This window comes from Sebastes fasciatus, chromosome 5, assembly GCF_043250625.1.
Source record: "Sebastes fasciatus isolate fSebFas1 chromosome 5, fSebFas1.pri, whole genome shotgun sequence".
NCBI lineage: Eukaryota > Metazoa > Chordata > Actinopteri > Perciformes > Sebastidae > Sebastes > Sebastes fasciatus.
In genome coordinates, this window is record NC_133799.1 from 28,217,392 (window position 1) to 28,236,181 (window position 18,790).

General features: G+C 39.0%; 1 protein-coding gene across 4 annotated transcripts in view; it reads right to left on the bottom strand.

The window, feature by feature from the left end:
* phactr1 (phosphatase and actin regulator 1) overlaps window positions 1-18,790 on the bottom strand; it is a 42,306-nt gene that overhangs the window by 16,104 nt on the left and 7,412 nt on the right. For 3 of the 4 annotated variants that reach the window (XM_074636283.1, XM_074636282.1, XM_074636285.1), the window contains exon 3: window positions 3,127-3,569. The exons of the other annotated variant lie outside the window; for it this stretch is intronic. In XM_074636283.1, coding sequence (XP_074492384.1) covers window positions 3,127-3,460 — 334 coding nt within the window. In that variant the 5' untranslated portion in view covers window positions 3,461-3,569. The remainder of the gene's footprint in view (window positions 1-3,126; window positions 3,570-18,790) is intronic. 4 annotated transcript variants of the gene reach the window in all.

The window sequence follows — 18,790 nt, forward strand, 5'->3', positions numbered from 1 at the left end:
CAAGAACTGTCGTAAAATCTGGCGTTGAATGTGTGGTCAGATTCTTGATGTTGTTTGCTTTATTCTTTGGTCAGAAAGTCCCTGACTTAAATCAAAACCTTGCCAATTTCAGATTATTTTTTATCAGGCGGAATGAGCCAAGGAAATGATGGCAACGAATAAAAGCTGAACAGTATGTCAGTGGTGGGGAAGGGGGAAAAAACAGTGTGAACCAGTAAGCAGCTGCAGGCAGGAGATGTCAGCCTTGATACGAGAAGGATGTCAGTTCAGATCTGTACCAGCTCAGCAGCCACCATCGAGAGGCCCTTCTTCAACAACAACAACAACAACAACAACAACAACAACATCCAATCCCTCTAACCCCAAGCCCCTCTCCACCTCAGCTGTCCCTGTGTAGCACCCTGGTGTGAATACCTCACAAATAAAGGCATAGTTTCTCTCAAAGCAAAATCTACAATATCATCAATATTAAAAAATGAAGAACATATTAGTCTTTTCAGGTCATGTGGCTATAAAAAAAACAACAAATTATGTTCATTCGTGAGGTGAACTCTCATGTCTTGAGCCCTCCTGACTCATCTTTGTCCCTGTAAACAGAGCGTCCTGCCTCCGCTGCTGTTGCCGGACCCCCCCAGCAGTGGAGCGAGAGCAGCAGTGAGTCAGAGGGCTCAGACTCGCACCGCAGGGCGACATTCTTTCAGTCAGACCCCGGGTCTGTTTTCTTACCACGGCCTCGTCAAAACACTGACTCACTCAACAACAAGCTCAGAGCAGCTGAACCAGAGACGACGACGCTCAGTCACTCCATTAGCCGACTCATCCCCAGGTTCTTGGTCCAGTCATGTTTTTGGATTAGTTGTTTTTTTATTGGGAATGAGCTGTAATGAATGAATAATACCGGGCTGGGTTTTGGGTTGATTAAGCTAATAGATATTAAGCATCAATCATCTGTACGTCTGTATTGATCTGTGGTGGGAAACAGTACGATAGATTTTCAAAAATCAACTTAATTTTAATTAATTTAATTTAGTTAATTAATGAATCAAATTAATGCTTTGTTTACAGCTTATAAATCGACTAACAGATTCTTTAATCTTGAGGATGACAAGATTAGTGCCAAGACTGCCAATTACTCAATTGATTAGCTAAAGAAAGAAAATTAATATGCCTTTTTAATTGTATATTCAGTTCATTTATCAAGCAAAAATGCCAGAAATTTACTGGTGTCAGGTTCTTAAAAGTGACATTTTGCTTCTTATCCATTTAATATAATATTTATTTAACAATCATCAGGTTTTGGGATGTTTTCAGACAAAACAAAGCAATTTGAAGACTTTTTGGCCTTTGACCTTTGGCTCTGGGAACTGGCAATTTTCACAGTACTCATTTTATAGATTAAATAATAAATAATCGCTCATAAAAAATAACCATTAGTTGCAGCCCCAATCAAGGTCTTGATCGAGTAAGACATTTAAATCGACTGGTTGTGTGTTTTATGGGAAACGAGTTTATATATTACAGTACATTTTAAGCAATCTTCTTCATGACTGTATTGATCTGCGGTTGGAGAATAATACTGGAGAGAGATTTTCAAATTAAATTAACTAGGCTGATTGATTGGGACACATTTTACGACCAGCTGGTCAGGGCAGCCGTGAGACGCTGTGAGTGTGATGACACTAGTGCTGCAACAATGAGTCCATAAACTGATTATTGATGGACAGACTATCGATTGACAGATAAGTAATTAGCAGCAATTGATAATAAAGAGTTGATAATCTAATAATAGTTTCTCATTTTACAAGCAAAAATACCCTACATCCTCTGATTTTGAACAGAGAGTAATTGAAGTGGCAGTAGGCAGAATGTTTTTGGCATCATCGGGCAAAAATGCCATAATAACCTTCCAGCATATCGTAATTCAAGTGTTCTGAGAGAAAACTAGACTTCTGCACCTCCTCATGGCTCTGTTTTCAGGCTTTAAAGAATCTAGCCTGTGACGGGAGACTTTGGCCAATCACAGGTCATTTCAGAGAGAAAGTGTTCCTATTGGCTGTTCATTCAACGGAGGCAGCTATCAATCACTCGCGAACTCCGGTCAAACTAGGTAGCGCTGATCAAATACGAATCAATATTCTGTTACTGTAATGCCTATTTCTCACATCAAATGTGTTCAGAAACATCTTGTAGTGTACTGTTTAGCTGTAAAATGAGAAAGTTTGCTCCGGCTGGTGGGCGGTGCTTGGTATTTCCTCAACTGATCTCAACATGGCTGCCGGGTCACAAACGTTCTCATTTTACAGCTTAACAGTACACTACAAGATGTTTCTGAAAACATTTGAGGTGAGAAATAGGCATTACAGTAACAGAATATTGATTCATATTTGATCAGATCAGCTCTGATTGATTGTTTTCTTCCGGTCTGTGAAATCTTGAAGATGCCATTAGGAGCACTGGAGGACACAGAAGCACATGTTTTTTTTTCCAGATTACCTGTCTCATGCGATACTGTCAGGATATAGTGAACGTTTTATAAAAATAACTTTTCTTCTTTTTTTAAATCATACTTGCTCTAATTCTACCCACTGCTGCTTTAATGGACAATTAAAATAACCATTAGCTGCAGCCCTGATTAAGGTCTTGGTCAATTAAGTCATTTAAATTGGCTGGTTGTTTGTTCTTTACTAAACACTACAGTTTAAATGATCTTCTGCATGACTAAATCCGACTAAGACTGGGAACAGATTTTTTTTCAATTAAAATCAAGTCCATTAATTAGCAATGTTATCATTTCAGCCTGTACATGCTGTGAGGATGATAGGCTACTCTCTTACTGAAGTGGACCAAAGAACCAAAATGCAAGCAAAACAAATCCACACACACTAAAAAATGAATCTTTATCTCAATTAAATCACAAACAGGCTACACTACATTGATTCAACAGGCTTTTAAGATACCACGGAGCTTCTTTAGAGGTCACTAACAAAGTAAAGTGATTCAAAGGATCGTTATAAGGGCTGATCTGAGTGATACTCAGGCAGGGAGCGGCCACCAGGCAGATGACAGTAATGATGATTCAGAGAGAGAAGAGTAAAACCTCCTTCTCCTAGTAAACTGTCCTCTCACCATCCAGAGACTCGGCTCCTCGACAGTTGCTGCAGATGTGCTTGATTTCTTTCCCTATCTGGCAGTGGATCATGAACGGCATGTTGTTGTTGCTGGATGCGGCGGACTGATGCTGATGCTGATGCTGATGCTGATGCTGGTCCTGGTCCTCGTCCTCCTGGTGCTGTTTGCCGCGGGACTTCATCCTGCTCAGGCAGAAAGCTCTCCTCCTCTTCTTCCTCGGTTTCTGCTGCTCGGACACGGGCACCGCTAAAGAGAGATGATGGTTGATGGTGGGAGATCCGGAACAGGAGCCGGACTGTAAATACACCACGTCGCCTTCACGGCCCGCCATGTTGAGCTGGACTGCAGCCTGCAGGGATGAACCTCATCCATCCATGAGCTGGACCAACTCTCTCGCCCTCTGCTCCGGTGGAGGTGGATCTCAACAGCTCCGTCCACTACTATAACAAGTCAGCCATCATAAACACTACTACTACTGCTTCCGGCCACATCTTACAAAATAAAAGCACTTTGACCGAGCTATACCCGTAGGAAGTGCAAATAAGCTGTAGACCAAACTGAAAACAGTCCCGAAAGTAGACTAGATTTAAGCAGAAATGTATTGTAATTTTTTTTGTCCACAATGTTGTCTGCACACACACGTTATATGCATACATACATATATATATATATACATACATACATATATACATATATATATATATATATATATATATGTATATATACATATACATATACATATATATACATATACACATATATACATACATACATATATATATACAGTATATGCTGTACGTCAGTGCTGTACTCGGGAGCAACTGCTTATGTTACACTAATTCACACAAATTCAACTGATTTCAACTTTTATAAAACAGTGAAACAAGGTTGTATTGTGTAATAAAAATCCAATATTCAAATTACTAAACCGCGCGCCACTCTTTATTTGCAAGGAGGTATTTCTTAGCAAATGAGGATCATTTTATCTTGAAGTCCACCACTACTGTGTGCAAATCACTATTTCTTTTAATCTTCTTTATTTTATTTTGATGGCTTACATCATTCCGGTTTTTGTCTGTCTCGTCGACTGAATCGTGACGCAGTTTAGTTCCTCCAGAGCCAATCACGGCTCGCTGTTGAGCGTCAGCCTGGCGGTGGTAGCCAATTATAGCCAATATAATTAAAAAAAATAAAAATAATTAATTGATAATAAAAATTATAAATAATAATTAAAATAATATAGACCGGTAAAAAATAAATAAATATATATATATTACCAGTATATATTGTCCTGTAGAATATATTATGTAGCCTATATTATATGATTATATATATTTTTAATTTATCTGTACTTATTTCTGTCCTTGTGCTGCTGCAACACCCAAATTTCCCATCTGGGCATCAATAAAAGGCATATGTATATATATATATTTTTAATTATATGTACTTTTTCTGACAGATTTTTTTGTCCATTTTATGTAAAGCATATTTAATGAATCATGCTATAACCACAACAATTCATTTTATTATTACGAACAAAACGTACTTCATGGATATTATAAGAAATTCTGAATTAGTTTTTTATTATATAAGTTCCCGCCATTATTTATATAAACCAAAATCAACTCTATCATATAGAACTTATAAAAAAAGTGCTTAATGTAAATACATTTATAAAATAATATATAATATTAAAACGATGGCACAAATAAGATTTTTAAAAAAGATTTAGATTTGACTTAGATTGCACTCAGATGGGGTTAAAAGCTCAATAATATAACCAGGCCACAAGCTCAAAGCGAATCTTGAAAGTAAATCAATAGGATCTTAAAATCGACCCTGAAATCTATTAGAACTCAATGGAGAAAAATAGAGAAAGAAAAGGGTGAAAATTATTAGATGAAATTGGTTAATTTTATCATAAACAGACACTGATTAATGTCTTTTTAAAATCATTTTTACTAAAGGGACAGCAGCGCTTCATTCCACATGTAATGAAAGGTTCGTACTGCTCTTGTTCTCTGCTAAATTTAGAATGCTATAAAAATAGAAGTAAAACAGGCATGGATAATCAAGATTCATGAGGGATAAAAGCAAGTCACATTTGGAAAAAAAATAACGACTGACAAACTGAGTCAATATCTTTGAGAGAGAGAGATGGTTGTGTTCTGTGGAGGCCAACAAAGGGTCACAGGTTGTAGTTACAAATCTCTGCCAGCAGGTAGAGCTCACTTACAAGTAATAACGATGCAATTCATTTGTCTGTGTCTCAAAACAGTGACAGACTGGGCTGGTCAGGGAGGACTCAGTGTCTAATGTTACCTCCTCCATGTTACAGCACTGAGCTGGGGTGCACAAGCATACAAAGCCTCGGACATGTGTGTTTGATGCTTTTTTTTTTTATCATTTCACTCATGTACATGTACATGTCATGTGTGTTGATGTTCTTGTCTTTTACGTAACACAAAGATCAAAAGCATACGCTGCATTTTCCTCGCTGCTGACGATGAGTCACGCAGGCTTTCAAATACAAAGTACGAGGTTGTGTATTACAAGATGAAAGAGGAACAGTTTAGTGAACAAGCCTCCTATCTGGAGTAAGCCCTCCTCCTTCTGTAAAGTATCAGGCCTCCAGTTTTCCTCTGTTACAAACAGCAGTGGAGGAAGTATTCAGATTTACTTTACTTTACCAAAAGTACTAATACCACGCTAAAAATAGACTGTTACAAGTAAAAGTCCTACATTGAAAATGGTTACATAAGTAAAAGTATGGAAGTAGTATCAGGAAAATGTACTTTAATACTTTTAAAAAGTATTAAAGGAAAAGAACTCAATGTAGAAAAATGTCCCCTGTGACTGGCATACTATATCACTTGAATATTATTACTCATGTATTCATGTTAAAGCAGGATTTCACTGCTGTAGTGGGTTGAGGTGGAGCTCATTTTAACAATCTTGTAAAATAATCTTTCTAATCGGCCGAATATTTTCTCCATTAATCGATTGATTGTTTGGTTTGTAAAAATTCAGAATATAGTGAGTCATAATTACCCAGAGCCCAAAGTGACACCTTCGCAATGCTTTGTTTGTCGAACCAATGGCACAAACCTACAAATGATTACAATTAAATTTAAAATGTTGTTGGGTAGTTTAATTTATCACAAAACATATTTTATAAGCTCTGCGTATACTTTTTGTGTGCAAAAATCTTCATTTGTAAATAATTAAGTAACTACAGCTGTAGGATACATGTACCTTCTCTACTCCACTACATTTCAGAGGAAAATGTACTTTTTATTTCACTACAAGAACCTCAAATTTGTACTTAAGTACATTACCTTTCGGTAGTCACGGTCCAACACTGGTTACAAGTAAATCAGAATCACCTTTACTTGCCAAGTATGTGTACACATACAAAGAATTTGACTCGTTATTTTTGCATTGCTCTCAGTGTAGACAGAAATAGATTTAGCATCTAGGACAATAAAGCTGGATAAATAAAGGTGAACAATAGAAAGAACTATTACGTACACAAGTATGTGAAAAAATAAGTGTATATATAAATGTTAGGGCTGTCAAGGTTTGCATCTTCGCAAATTCGTTTTAACACCACTAATTTCTTTAAAGCAACTTGTGATTTTTAGGTTCTATCAGGCTCAGTTTTAAAGCTAGAGTGAAGATGCTGGTATCATATGAAACTAGAAACCAACCATGTCATCCTGTACATGCTTGTCGAGACGGAGGCTAAATAACGCTCCAAATTTACGATAAATTTTGGCGAGGAAAAACTGGCATGACCATTTTCAAAGGGGTCCCTTGACCTCTGACCTCAAGATATGTGAATGAAAATGGGTTCTATGGGTACCCACGAGTCTCCCCTTTACAGACATGCCCACTTTATGATAATCACATGCAGTTTGGGGCAAGTCATAGTCAAGTCAGCACACTGACACACTGACAGCTGTTGTTGCCTGTTGGGCTGCAATTGGCCATGTTTTGATTTGAGCACATTTTTTATGCTAAGTGCAGTACCTGTGAGGGTTTCTGGACAGTATCTGTCATTGTTTTGTGTTGTTAATTGATTTCCAATAATAAATATAGAGATACATTTGCATAAAGCAAGCATATTTTCCCATTCCCATGTTGATAAGAGTATTAAATACTTGACAAATCCCCCTTTAAGGTACATTTTGAACAGATAAAAAATGTGTGATTAATCGCGATTAACTATATTACAATCATACGATTAAACATTTTAATCAACTGATAGCCCTTATAAATATTATGTAAATAGCACTAATGACCAACAATAAAAATTAAATTAAATTAAAACTAAGATTTTCCTCACGTAGACGCACAACTGCTTTATGAAAGAAGAGAGTTAAATGCACAGCAGTGCTTGACAGAAGTGGAGACAAGGACCAAGTAAGAAGGACAACCTTTGCTCCTCATCTCAAGTATCACACAGGTTTATTCTCTACTCTATTGTAAATCGGTCTTATTCTGATGACTGGCCTGATTCATACCACCCTTTCACTGTTGTTGCTGTCTCTAATGAGGAGGAGATGTGGTGGGGGTGAAGGGCCAATCAATAAATCCATAGTCTCGCTCTCTTACACACAGGCTGAGACTTATAGTTTGTCTCATGTGCCTCGGAGCCAAGATGGTAGGACTGCAGGTATATGATTCACATTACACACAGAAGTGACACAGGAGAGTATTGATAGGTCTACACTTAACTTACAGGAAGTATTCAGAGATTTTACGTAAGCACATTTTGCTGATAACGTGTGTGTATTTCTACTGCATCAACTGTAGAGATACTCATTATGCAGGTTGGCCCGTTTCAGAGAGTTGTATTTGTTGGTCTACCACTTTGGAGCGGACTGTAATATCTAAACAACTATTGGAGGGATTGGCATTAAATTTGGTACAGATATTCACGGTGCCCTGAGGATGAATCCTAAAGACTTTGATGATCCTCTGGCTTTTTCTCTTGTGCCACCAGCAGGTCAACGCGGAACTTTGTCCAATACTTTGATTTATGACCAAATCAACTCTTTCCCATCAGCCTCAGCTGTACTTTGTGTTTAGTGCTAAATTAGCAAATGAAGACAAAGACCGTGAATACAGAAAACATTTTACCTGCTAAACATCAACATGTTAACGTTGTCATTGTGAGCATGTTAGCACGCTGACGTTAGCATTTAGCTCAAAGCACGACTGCAGCCTCACAGAGCTGCTAGAGTGGCTGTAGACTCATAAACTGATTATATTTAAAAATGGATGCTCCAGTGATTAAATATTGCACTTCAATAAAGTTGGGGGAGTCACAGGAGACACATGGGGAAAAAATAGATACAAAAGCAGCAGTGGCCAAGATACACATACTTTTAGTTCAAGATCCAAAATTGCTGAGTCCTACATTTAAAATAGCGCAACATCTTTTTGCATCTTTTCTTAAGAGACTTGGGGATACCACACCGCCCAATGTGTAACACTGGCTATCTGTTATCAATTAGAAGTCTCCAAGCACAAGCTGAGATGACCTTGATCATCAGTGGTTATTTTCTCAGACTTGAGAATGTCCAACAACACGTGACACACGTGTACATTTTCGCTAGTTACATGCATACAGTCTTTTCAAAATAAACTTTTGTCTTCACAGGAAACAACTTGATTAGGTTTAGGCAACAAAACTACTTAGTTAGGTTTAAGAAAAGATTGTGGTTTGGGTTAAAATAACTCCGGAAGTGGAGTCACGTGACAAATAAATCAAAGTCTGGTGTTTTTTGATCCAAACATCCACCCCGACCTCCTTCCTACACGGCGTTTGTCGCTCTTTATACTTCCTGGTTCACGATTACGTGGATTACATATAAATTGATTTTGTAGGATATATATGAATCACAGTGCATTACTTTTCATAAGTATAGCTACTTGACCTTGTGCAGACCTTAGTTACTGAAAACCGGTAAGTGGACTACATATAGCGCCTTCATCCAAAGAGCTTTATAGAGCTTTGCCTCTCATTCACACACACTCAGATGGTAGTTTAACTACAAGCATCAGGATTTGGGGTTAAGGGTCTTCAGTTTCACTTTGACATGTTGACAGGAGGAGCCGCAGTCCCTCCTGAGCAACAGTCGCCCTAATTGCAACTCAGAACTACAGTCGGTTTATTTACTATTTTTTTTAAATCACAGTATGGTACAGCATGCTGCGGTAATTCCTTATGTGCCGCATGAAGCGATAACGTGTTATGTATTGACCGTCTTCCAATTAATAATGGACGGGAGTTGGTTTATAAGTAGCACACAATGTGATTCATCTAAATGCTGGAGCTGCACTCAGTGCAGTCTTCACAGAGGTATAATGTCAAACTTGTATCCTGACTGAGGAAATCAATACACCAGCATTTCGAAACAAAACCTCATTTAAAATAAAAAATGCTCACAGTGCAGTCCAATTAGATGAAGATATTTTACTTTGTCATGTTTTTACCTCTTCATACCCTGAGAGCTACAGTATATCTCCTTCCGTATTTTGCCTTGTTAATCTGAATCACAATCCCCAAAACCGCATTAAAACGAGCCACAAGAAGTAGAAGTGCAGTGGGGATGAGGTGTCATTTAGTTTCAGTCATCAGTAAGGGCTTCCTGTTCTCTACACATGAAGGGTTCAGTGGAGGCACAAAGGTTTGGCAGGTTACAGCTCAATGTGCTGCTGACAGTAATGAACTTCATGCCTCAATGTCTCTGACAAGTTGAAGCACTTTCAGATATACGACAACCTCTGAAACATACCACCTCACACACACATAGAAATACGCCGCACGCATGCACAAGTGAGAGAGCCTGTGGTGTATACAGCTGTCAGATTATTTTCTATCTGTGAGACACTGAGCTCTAAACATCGGTCTCACCGTAAACCATTCCGTCCAACAGCATCTATCTTCTGGTGCCAGCAGTCTAAGCATGTCTTTCTCATGAACCGTCCACTCCTCAGCACAGTCATGTCACCACATCAGCACACAATAAGCTTATGTTTCTTATCCCTGTGCCTTTGTACTGTGATGGAGATGCCTTGACTGAATCAATCTCACCTTGACCTGCCTGAGCAAGTGAGTCACGTCTCCATGGTGCTGCGGAGTCTGCCTGACAACTCTAACGAGCTGCCACGCTGACTCACTCTGAAGCTCGGTAACGAACTCCTCCAGTACGAGGAAGGTGTATAAAAATAAGGTTGAACTTTCATGCAGTATATGCGATTGTGGCTCAGTATGGCCATAATCTCAAATCAAACTAACTTATTTATAAAGCACGACAATTAAATACAACCCATGTTGAACAAAGTGCTGTACAGACCAGAGCAGGTATAGCTAAAATCACAAATAAAAGGAAACACTGACATAAACATCAATGCACAGAGCTCATGTGCACAAATAAACAACACATAGGCATAAGTACAAGTCAAACATCAACCTCACCAGGAGGATTCAAATGTAAAAGTATGTTTTGATCTTGTTTTTATCTGATAGGGAGGGGGATGCCGTTCCACAGTCTAGGAAGGCCTGCAACAGCAAAGGCGTGGTCACCACTGAGCTTAAATTCAGATCGCGGGAAAGCCAGGAGCCTCAAGTCAGCCGACCTGAGGGACCTGGAGGTAGAATAAAGGGTTAGGAGGTCTGCGATTTATGCATGAGATTTGCCTTTTAGTGCCTCTGCAAAGGACCCTTACTATCTGGGTTTCTATCCTCTCACTGCTGTTCTGTTTTTCACCTTTTTTATGTTTAAGTTGAAAACTAAAGGTGATTGTGCTTTTGCTATTGTTGCTCTTTGACTCGGAGCAGCCTCCAGCAAAGTCTCAGAGAAGCCAAATCTGTGCACACCCTTAAAACGGATTTGTTTTCTCTGTTTCTGCCCCTTGATTTTTATACCTTTTGTTATGTGGGTTGCACACTTAATTTGGGTTGTTAACCAGTATATCTCTTTTTTCTCCCACTTTCCCATTTTATTCTTCCTTTAAAGAACTTCTTAACTTGTGGTTTGAAAAGTGCAACTGAAACAACTGAAGTGGTCTCTACAGCTCCACACTAACTGCCAGATAAAAATGCTCAATGATCAATAGCAGCACAGTTGCTGATGCCCTGACTGATGCTGGCCCACCGTTTACAGGTCAAACTGGCTTTTAAACCATGCCTTTAAGCTAAATGCTGCTGACTTTAACAAACACATGTAGCTGTTAATGCACCGTTGCCCCACTCCAAGAGGAAGTGTTTAGAACATGAAGAGAACTAGAATTACCGCCTCGCTGTTGTATGCCTCTGCCAACCGGTCAAGTTGCAGTTTACATCCATGATGTCGAAAATGTGATTTTATCCTATTAGACATTTGTGTGATATTGTCATAATTAGCATATGAATTCTTGAGTTATGGCTAAAAACGGGTTTTGTGATGTCACATTGACCTTGACCTTTGACCACCAAAATCTAATCAGTTCATCCTAGAGTCCAAGGGGACGTTTGTGCCAAATTTGAAGAAATTCGCTCAAGGCGTTCCTGAGATATTGCATTCACGAGAATGAGACCGACAACCCGAAGACATTTTTCACTTTTATGTGCTGAGGTTCTGAGATACACTTTTATTAAATCTTTTTAACTTACATTTACACTTCTATCTGCACTAATTAATATTTTAATATTAACAACCGATCAAATGACTCTGTAATTTGGAAGGTGTTGCTCATGGTGACAAACCCACTGAGAATTGTTACCAGACTGTAGTTTCACTCAGCTGTACAAAGGATTTTAGCATCATTAATGTTTTCAACCTATTAAATGTGGTGAAAACCAGTGAAAAAGGCCCATCACAAAGTCTGAGTCCAAGGTGATATCTTTGAATGTCTTCGTCCAAACAGTCCAAAATCCAATTATATTCAATTTAAAATAAAACGAAACACACAAAAGCAACAAAGCTTTGCAAATGAGAAGCTGGATCCACCAAATATTTGCTGATTTATTAATCAACTAATTGTTTCGGATCTAATTTTCTGTACAGTAAATTTCAATTTTGTGTCACTTTATGGTTAATGTACTATTATTATTATGTCTGCTATGTATGTACATACAACACCTATTTGCTTGCCTGTCAGTCTTGGAAGAGGGATCCCATTCCTGTTACTCTTTCAGAGGCTTTTCCCAGCATTGCCTTATTCCAATAAAAAGGTCAAATGATAAAATGTGTTTTGTCAACTTGTGTATTTTGTACAAATTGTAAAACCCTTTGAGACAAACTCGTGACTTGTGTCTTTCCAGAAACTGATTCCCAGTTACACTGAAAAATCCATAGACTTCTCTTTGGACCGTTTTCTTTGGAATTACTTTCTACCAAAGAAATATAACTTATGAAAACAGCCCACAGTGAGGTCTTTCCAGTATCCTGAAAGACCTGGACTTTGGGAAAACTTAACAGCAGTGAATCTTTGCAGAAACTATGTCATTTGTCAATGCTTTGAATACACCATTCCATTCACCTCCACTGTTTTAGGCTAGTGACTGAATTCACAAGCAAAAAAAAACCTTTAACTATCTTCCTCTTGTGATAAGAGGTTAAAATTCATGGCAATTACTGTCTTTGTGATTAATGTCACACTGGACGACCACATAACCTTGCCTCTTCTCTATTTCTGATGACTATCCATTACCCTACATATCACCTCCTCATCCCATCTGGGCTCCGATCTCCATCGGGCAAAAATTATTAATCATCCTCTGGCCTTTGATGATGCTGCTGCTGCTAATTTAGGCCCCGAACTGAGACTCCAGTCCTGACAGAGATTTAGTATGTAAAGTTAATGTGCTGCCACTGAGACAGGAGAGGTGGAGACCTGCTGTTTGGAGTCTAAAACAGACTCCCTCTTCCATTTAATCTTCATCACTCTGCTACATTTACCTCCAATTTGCCACCAATTCACCTGTCCACCCACTACCTCTCCGATTAAGATGCTGGCTGGCTTTAGTGCCGCGGAGGAATCGCCTCGTCAGATCTGAGGCTCTGGGTGTTCCTGGGTGACAGAAGTTAATTGTTCTTGATTTGAGTGGATGGAAGAGGCTAAACATGCAGTGTTTTGTAGATGATTAGCTACCCAGCAGGGACACTGCCCAGTTCCTAACTTCACAGCATCGCTCTTCAGGAGACAAACAGGAAGTCAGGTGGGGCAAATAGAGGTTGCTTCCTCTGGCTTCCAGTGGATAAACGACACTAAATCAACACAATTATCATCACAGGACAGGCAAATTACAGGGACATCCGTCATTATTAACAAGACTTTAAGACCTTTTTCATAGAGTGTAAATAAAATGCAATTTAATTCCTTTTTCAAGATCATACAGTCAAACCATGACTGAAAACCAGTAGGGCCTATAATTATTCATTAAGTACATGGATTTATTGGCATTTATATCCCATTTCTGTCAGTAGTTCACAGCTGTATAGGACAATAGTTCACAGTAATATAATTACTGTAATCAATTAACGTAACCTGGGCCCAGAATAAGTGGCAGAAAATGAATGGATGGATTAACCAATTAACAAATAATTAATCAAGTTTAGTTAATTTAAGATGATTGCCCATTATGAGTCAGTGAGCTTCCAATGTACCGAGGCTGGCAGTAGCAACAGTGCTTGCTACAGGTCTGATGTTGCTGACTGAAACTCCACTAAAAAGGATAAGACAGCCACGGTTACCTGTAGTTTATAGGTGTAGAAGGTCTCCTGACATGTCTTTTTTGAAAAGTATTAGATGTTCTTGTAGTTAAAGTAGGAGTGGGCGATAATGTACAGTATTCTCTGTACATGTAATTTAGTATCACAAGATATTATGATTAGGGATGTCAAAGTTAACGCGATAGCACGTTAACGCAAATTCATTTTAATGCCACTAATTTCTTTAATGCATTAACGAAATCGATATTCAGAGGTTGTAGCGGACTAATGGGTTTTACTGCTGGAGTGAAGATCCTGGCATCATTTGAAACCATGGTGCATTACGAGAACTGGATACAGGGTTGGAGACGGGGCTCCGTTCATTCCTATGAAAGTTGGTCAGCGGCACACGATGTCAAAATGGCTCGGCTTCAGACTGGAAAAGTACCCGTACCTTCCGGCGATCTTCCTCATCCATTGGGCCCATAGAGCAGGCACAGTAGCTCAGTCACATAGCTCGGTCACGGGCTCACAGCCGTCACGCTGTCTTCATGGCCCTCGCTCCAGCCTCGGTCTGGGTCTCATTCACATGAACGGAAGAAGGGAAATAACTCTGGATTCGACTTTTGGTGCATTTTACAACTTTTAGGATCTAATGATTTAAATAAGGGCTATTCAAGTGTTCATACTGGGAAGTTGATTCACCTCAAAAAAAATGATCCGTCTCTTTCCCAATGTAAGTCTACGGGAAAAAGTATTGCCCAATGGCATCATGTGACGGACACGGAAGTTGTAGTACCGCAGTTTGGCCACTACAAAAATTGGGATCAACGACCGGCGCTCTTCCTGGGGGCTTGTTTGAAACTAGAAAAACCTAAGGAATCCATTGGTACCAACCATGTCATACTAGCTTGTCACAAAGGAGGTTAAATAAACGCCCCAAACTTAAGCAAAATTTTGGCGAGGAAAAACAGGCATGACCATTTTTAAAAAGGGGTCCCTCTACCTCTACCCTAAAAAAAAAAAAAAAAAAAAAAAAAGTGTATATTGTATTTATTGCAATTTATATTTATCTTGTGAAGTCATGAACTGATGTGAAGAAACTGGAAACAACTTCAAGGGTGTCATATGTTGTACAGGTTGTGAAGCCCTTTGAGGCAAATTTGTGATTTTGGGCTATATAAATAAAATTGATCAGTGTAACTTAAATGTGAAAATTGCCAAAACTATTATTTTTACAATGTTTTCTTGAGACAACATGAGCTTCGGTGTCTGGTTTGGTCTTTTTTTCTTTCTCCGTCTGTCTAGAAAAAGTGTTGGCATAGACAGCAGCACACAGGGACAGTGTAAAATAAGGTGTGATGAGATGAGGAAGGACAAAGGAAGTCTGTAAATTCAAAGGCCACACCAAGTTCAATGTTTTCCCTTCTTTCTACAGTTTCTTGATCTCCTCTCTGTCTCGCTGTCATTCACTGTTCAAAAGCCTCACCTCCCCTCCCCTTCCTCCCACCCTCCCTCCCTCCCTCCTCTCTGTGACTGGACCTGCTGTGTGCTGAATTAATACAAAGTGACAGAACAGAAGAGCCTGTGGGAGCATCGTGTGTGTGTGTGTGTGTGGTTGTTTGTGTGTGTGAGTACATCCCTGTATATGTGTGAATGTGAGACTTGGCATATCACCGGGTATGAGTCACCCCTCTCTTCTCCCTCTCTCTGTCTCCTGTATGCAACTCATCTATTTTGATAGGTGGCCTTCGCCAATACAGGCACCATACTTAAGGTAAAAACAAACAAACAAACCTAAAACACCGTAACACAAAACAGCTACCGGCGATGGGTCTTCTTATACCTCTGGCTGCATTTTGTGGTTTGGTTGTGTATTTTTCTCTGCCTGTGGACAACTCCTGCTGTTACCCTGACAGCTGAAGTGCCCAGGGATGAACCACAAGGGGGCACACTTAAAACAATCACAGGGGGGGGGGACAGATATCAAAGAGAGGCTCACATAGACAGGCTACAAAACGAGGAATGCAACGCAGCAGGCAACCAATAAGGGATTAAGAACCAGAAATTACATTACAAAAGGCACCACGCACAATAACACAAGGAATAGAGCCTGACCTAAATTTATGAGGAATGCAGAATTTGTAAAAGGAGGCATTACAGTAAACAAATTTGATAAAGATGTATTGGCTTGTATTTGTTTTGTAGATAAATACAAACAATTATTTAATGGATCTTGAATTTGAGTAAAAGATGTACATTATGCTGAGGCAGGATATTTTTTAGCTGCACAATAAACTTCCGTATTGAAGATGACAACAGACATCAGAGGATTTAAGTTATCAAAAATAATAACTATAGCTGAAAATAAAAATCTATCAATGTAAATCTAAGGAAATACATAAAAATGTAAACATCTATTTACATAATTTTCTTTTTGCATAACTGCCAACATACTGTATGACATATCAACCAAAGTTTCTATCTCAGACCGTACTGAAGCGACATGAACTCCCCAAATTCTCTCTTGAAATACAAAATCACTAGTCATGGGTCAGCTGTGGTTCGGACAAATTAGTTTTTTTTCACTTCCTTTACTGATAAAGAGGATTAGATTAAACTCACACTAAAAAAAGTCCTTTCCAGGATTACATCACAGACACTACATTACTGTCACTGTGCCATCACTTGTTTCCTGATATTTCCAGTAGTTAAATAGCAGAACCAAGCTCAAATTAAAAACACAATAAAACATTATCAGAAAACATCAACAACACTATTTTCTAATACTCATCCTGGGAGCAATCCATTTACAGAAGTAAGAGACATTTTTTTCCACCTCAAGAGCCTGTAATACAATGCACCCAGAAGACACAGCCGTTTGAGTAACTTGGTATGCTACTGGTATTATCACTTTTGCCCTCTCTGACATGTGGGTAATGAATGCAACAAGTTCAGACATGCTGTCTAAAGGCTGTCCAAATGCATTCAGGGAAACAAAAATCACTGAAACTGTGTCCCAGTTCTATTGGAAATACTAATTCTGGGAAGAATTTTGGAGGTGAAAAAAATTGAGACAAATGTAACAGCAACCCCAAAAGATGTTCTAACATCACTAATAAAGCCCCTGATTACAACATGTAAGCCCCTATAAAGCTGTACCAAAATTGAGTACACTCAAGTCAATGCATATCAAAAGAGCTTGGATTTTGACTGTGCTAGTTATGTAGATATTCTCCTACAATGCAATGCGCAGAGGGGCTGCAAAAACATTTAGACAAATAACAAAAGGTGGTAAGACACCTCTGGGAAAATGACTGTGTGGGACCCCCATTTTATTTGTGTCTCACGCACGAGGACACACATGCATGCGGTTGTGCACACGTGTGATGTAAAACACATTCCAGCCAATGGTTTCACATTTGTCCACTGATCGACAGACGGCGGTAATGCGCCAAGAAACGCAGCAATGTGCCAACAAAGGCAGTGAAGAAGAAAACTGTTGGCTAGCTGACATGGATGTAAACAAGGCAGATTTTTAAATGTGCAATGATGGCTAATGTTTTTTGAGGTAGGAAATGCATTCAATACATTTGTTAGACCTCAATGATAGATAAACTGCATTTTGTATACACTATTACACTAAAATGGAAACAGAAACTTGATTGATTTTATTTTCAGTCTGTAAGCAGATACAGTGTATCATTTCCTGTTAGTACAAAATGGTAAAGTACACTGATTTCTTTCATATCAGCTTGAGGTCCAGTGCAATATATTACATGCTATTAGTATGTAGGGTGATGTCTGCAAACAACTTGAGAGAAGATCTCATGGGAAGGCGTATAAATAGCATGACATTACAAGGACATTCCGCATGTCATGTAAACGCATTTGAGTGTTTTTGCGTGTCATTTTTACGCAACAAAACTACGATAACGGTCACAGTTTGGTTTAGGAAACAAAAACACTCGGTTAGGTTTAGGAAAAACATCATGGTTGGGCTTACAAAAAACTAAGTAAAATATGCATGGAAACAACGTAACAGAAGTAAAACATCGCATGAAAAAACGTCACAAACCTCACTAAAACACATGCCAAAACGTCACCAACATAACTTCAAAATTACTCAACAACACTTTGGGACACAAACACCAGTTGGACCCATCCACTTCCCCACCCATCCACAATAAGTGGTCTTTCTCACTTTTTATTTTACGTCACTAGCTCTGAGCGTAGCGTAGTTTCAAAAATGTATTTAAATTGCAGTCAATACAGACGACATGGCGTACAAATGACATGCCAAAAGCTAGAACAGCGTTCTTATTGCACATGAAAGACTTACGAATTATCGTGTAATTCATACACCATTTAGTGTGACCGCTCTGCCTAAAATATACTCTCATTGCAGTTTTTTAATTCCAATATAATTAAACTGAGAATATCTACAACAACAACAACAAATGACATCAAACAAGCAATCAGCCCAATGTCCAGCCCAAAAAGCCCAGAATCTTTTCGTGGTCATACTGCAACTAATCAAGACAAAAATATGAAAAGAACAAGAGCCTGACAAGCATGAGAGAGGATATGTCAAGTACTGATGACATTATAGATTTGAACACTTCCCAGACCGATGATACACAGTTAATCCACACTTCTCTATGCTCCTGTACTCTGACATCACACCAGCTAAAAGACAGTCCCACTATCTTGATTGTCAGCTGAAGTCTGAGTCAGACGCCTCCCCTGGCTCAGGTTCTCTCTCTCAGCACAATGGCCAGCTTGTGTGAGCTGAATGGATGAACCTGCGTGCCAGCAGAGGAAGAGTGAGGGGTTTTGTATGTTTGGTGGGAGGCAGCGAGGCAGGAAGTACTCCTCTGCATTTAAAGCTCTCGCACTTCCTCCCTGTTTCCCTTTTGTATTCTGCCCAGGTAGTGCAACCATTCTGCTGCTCA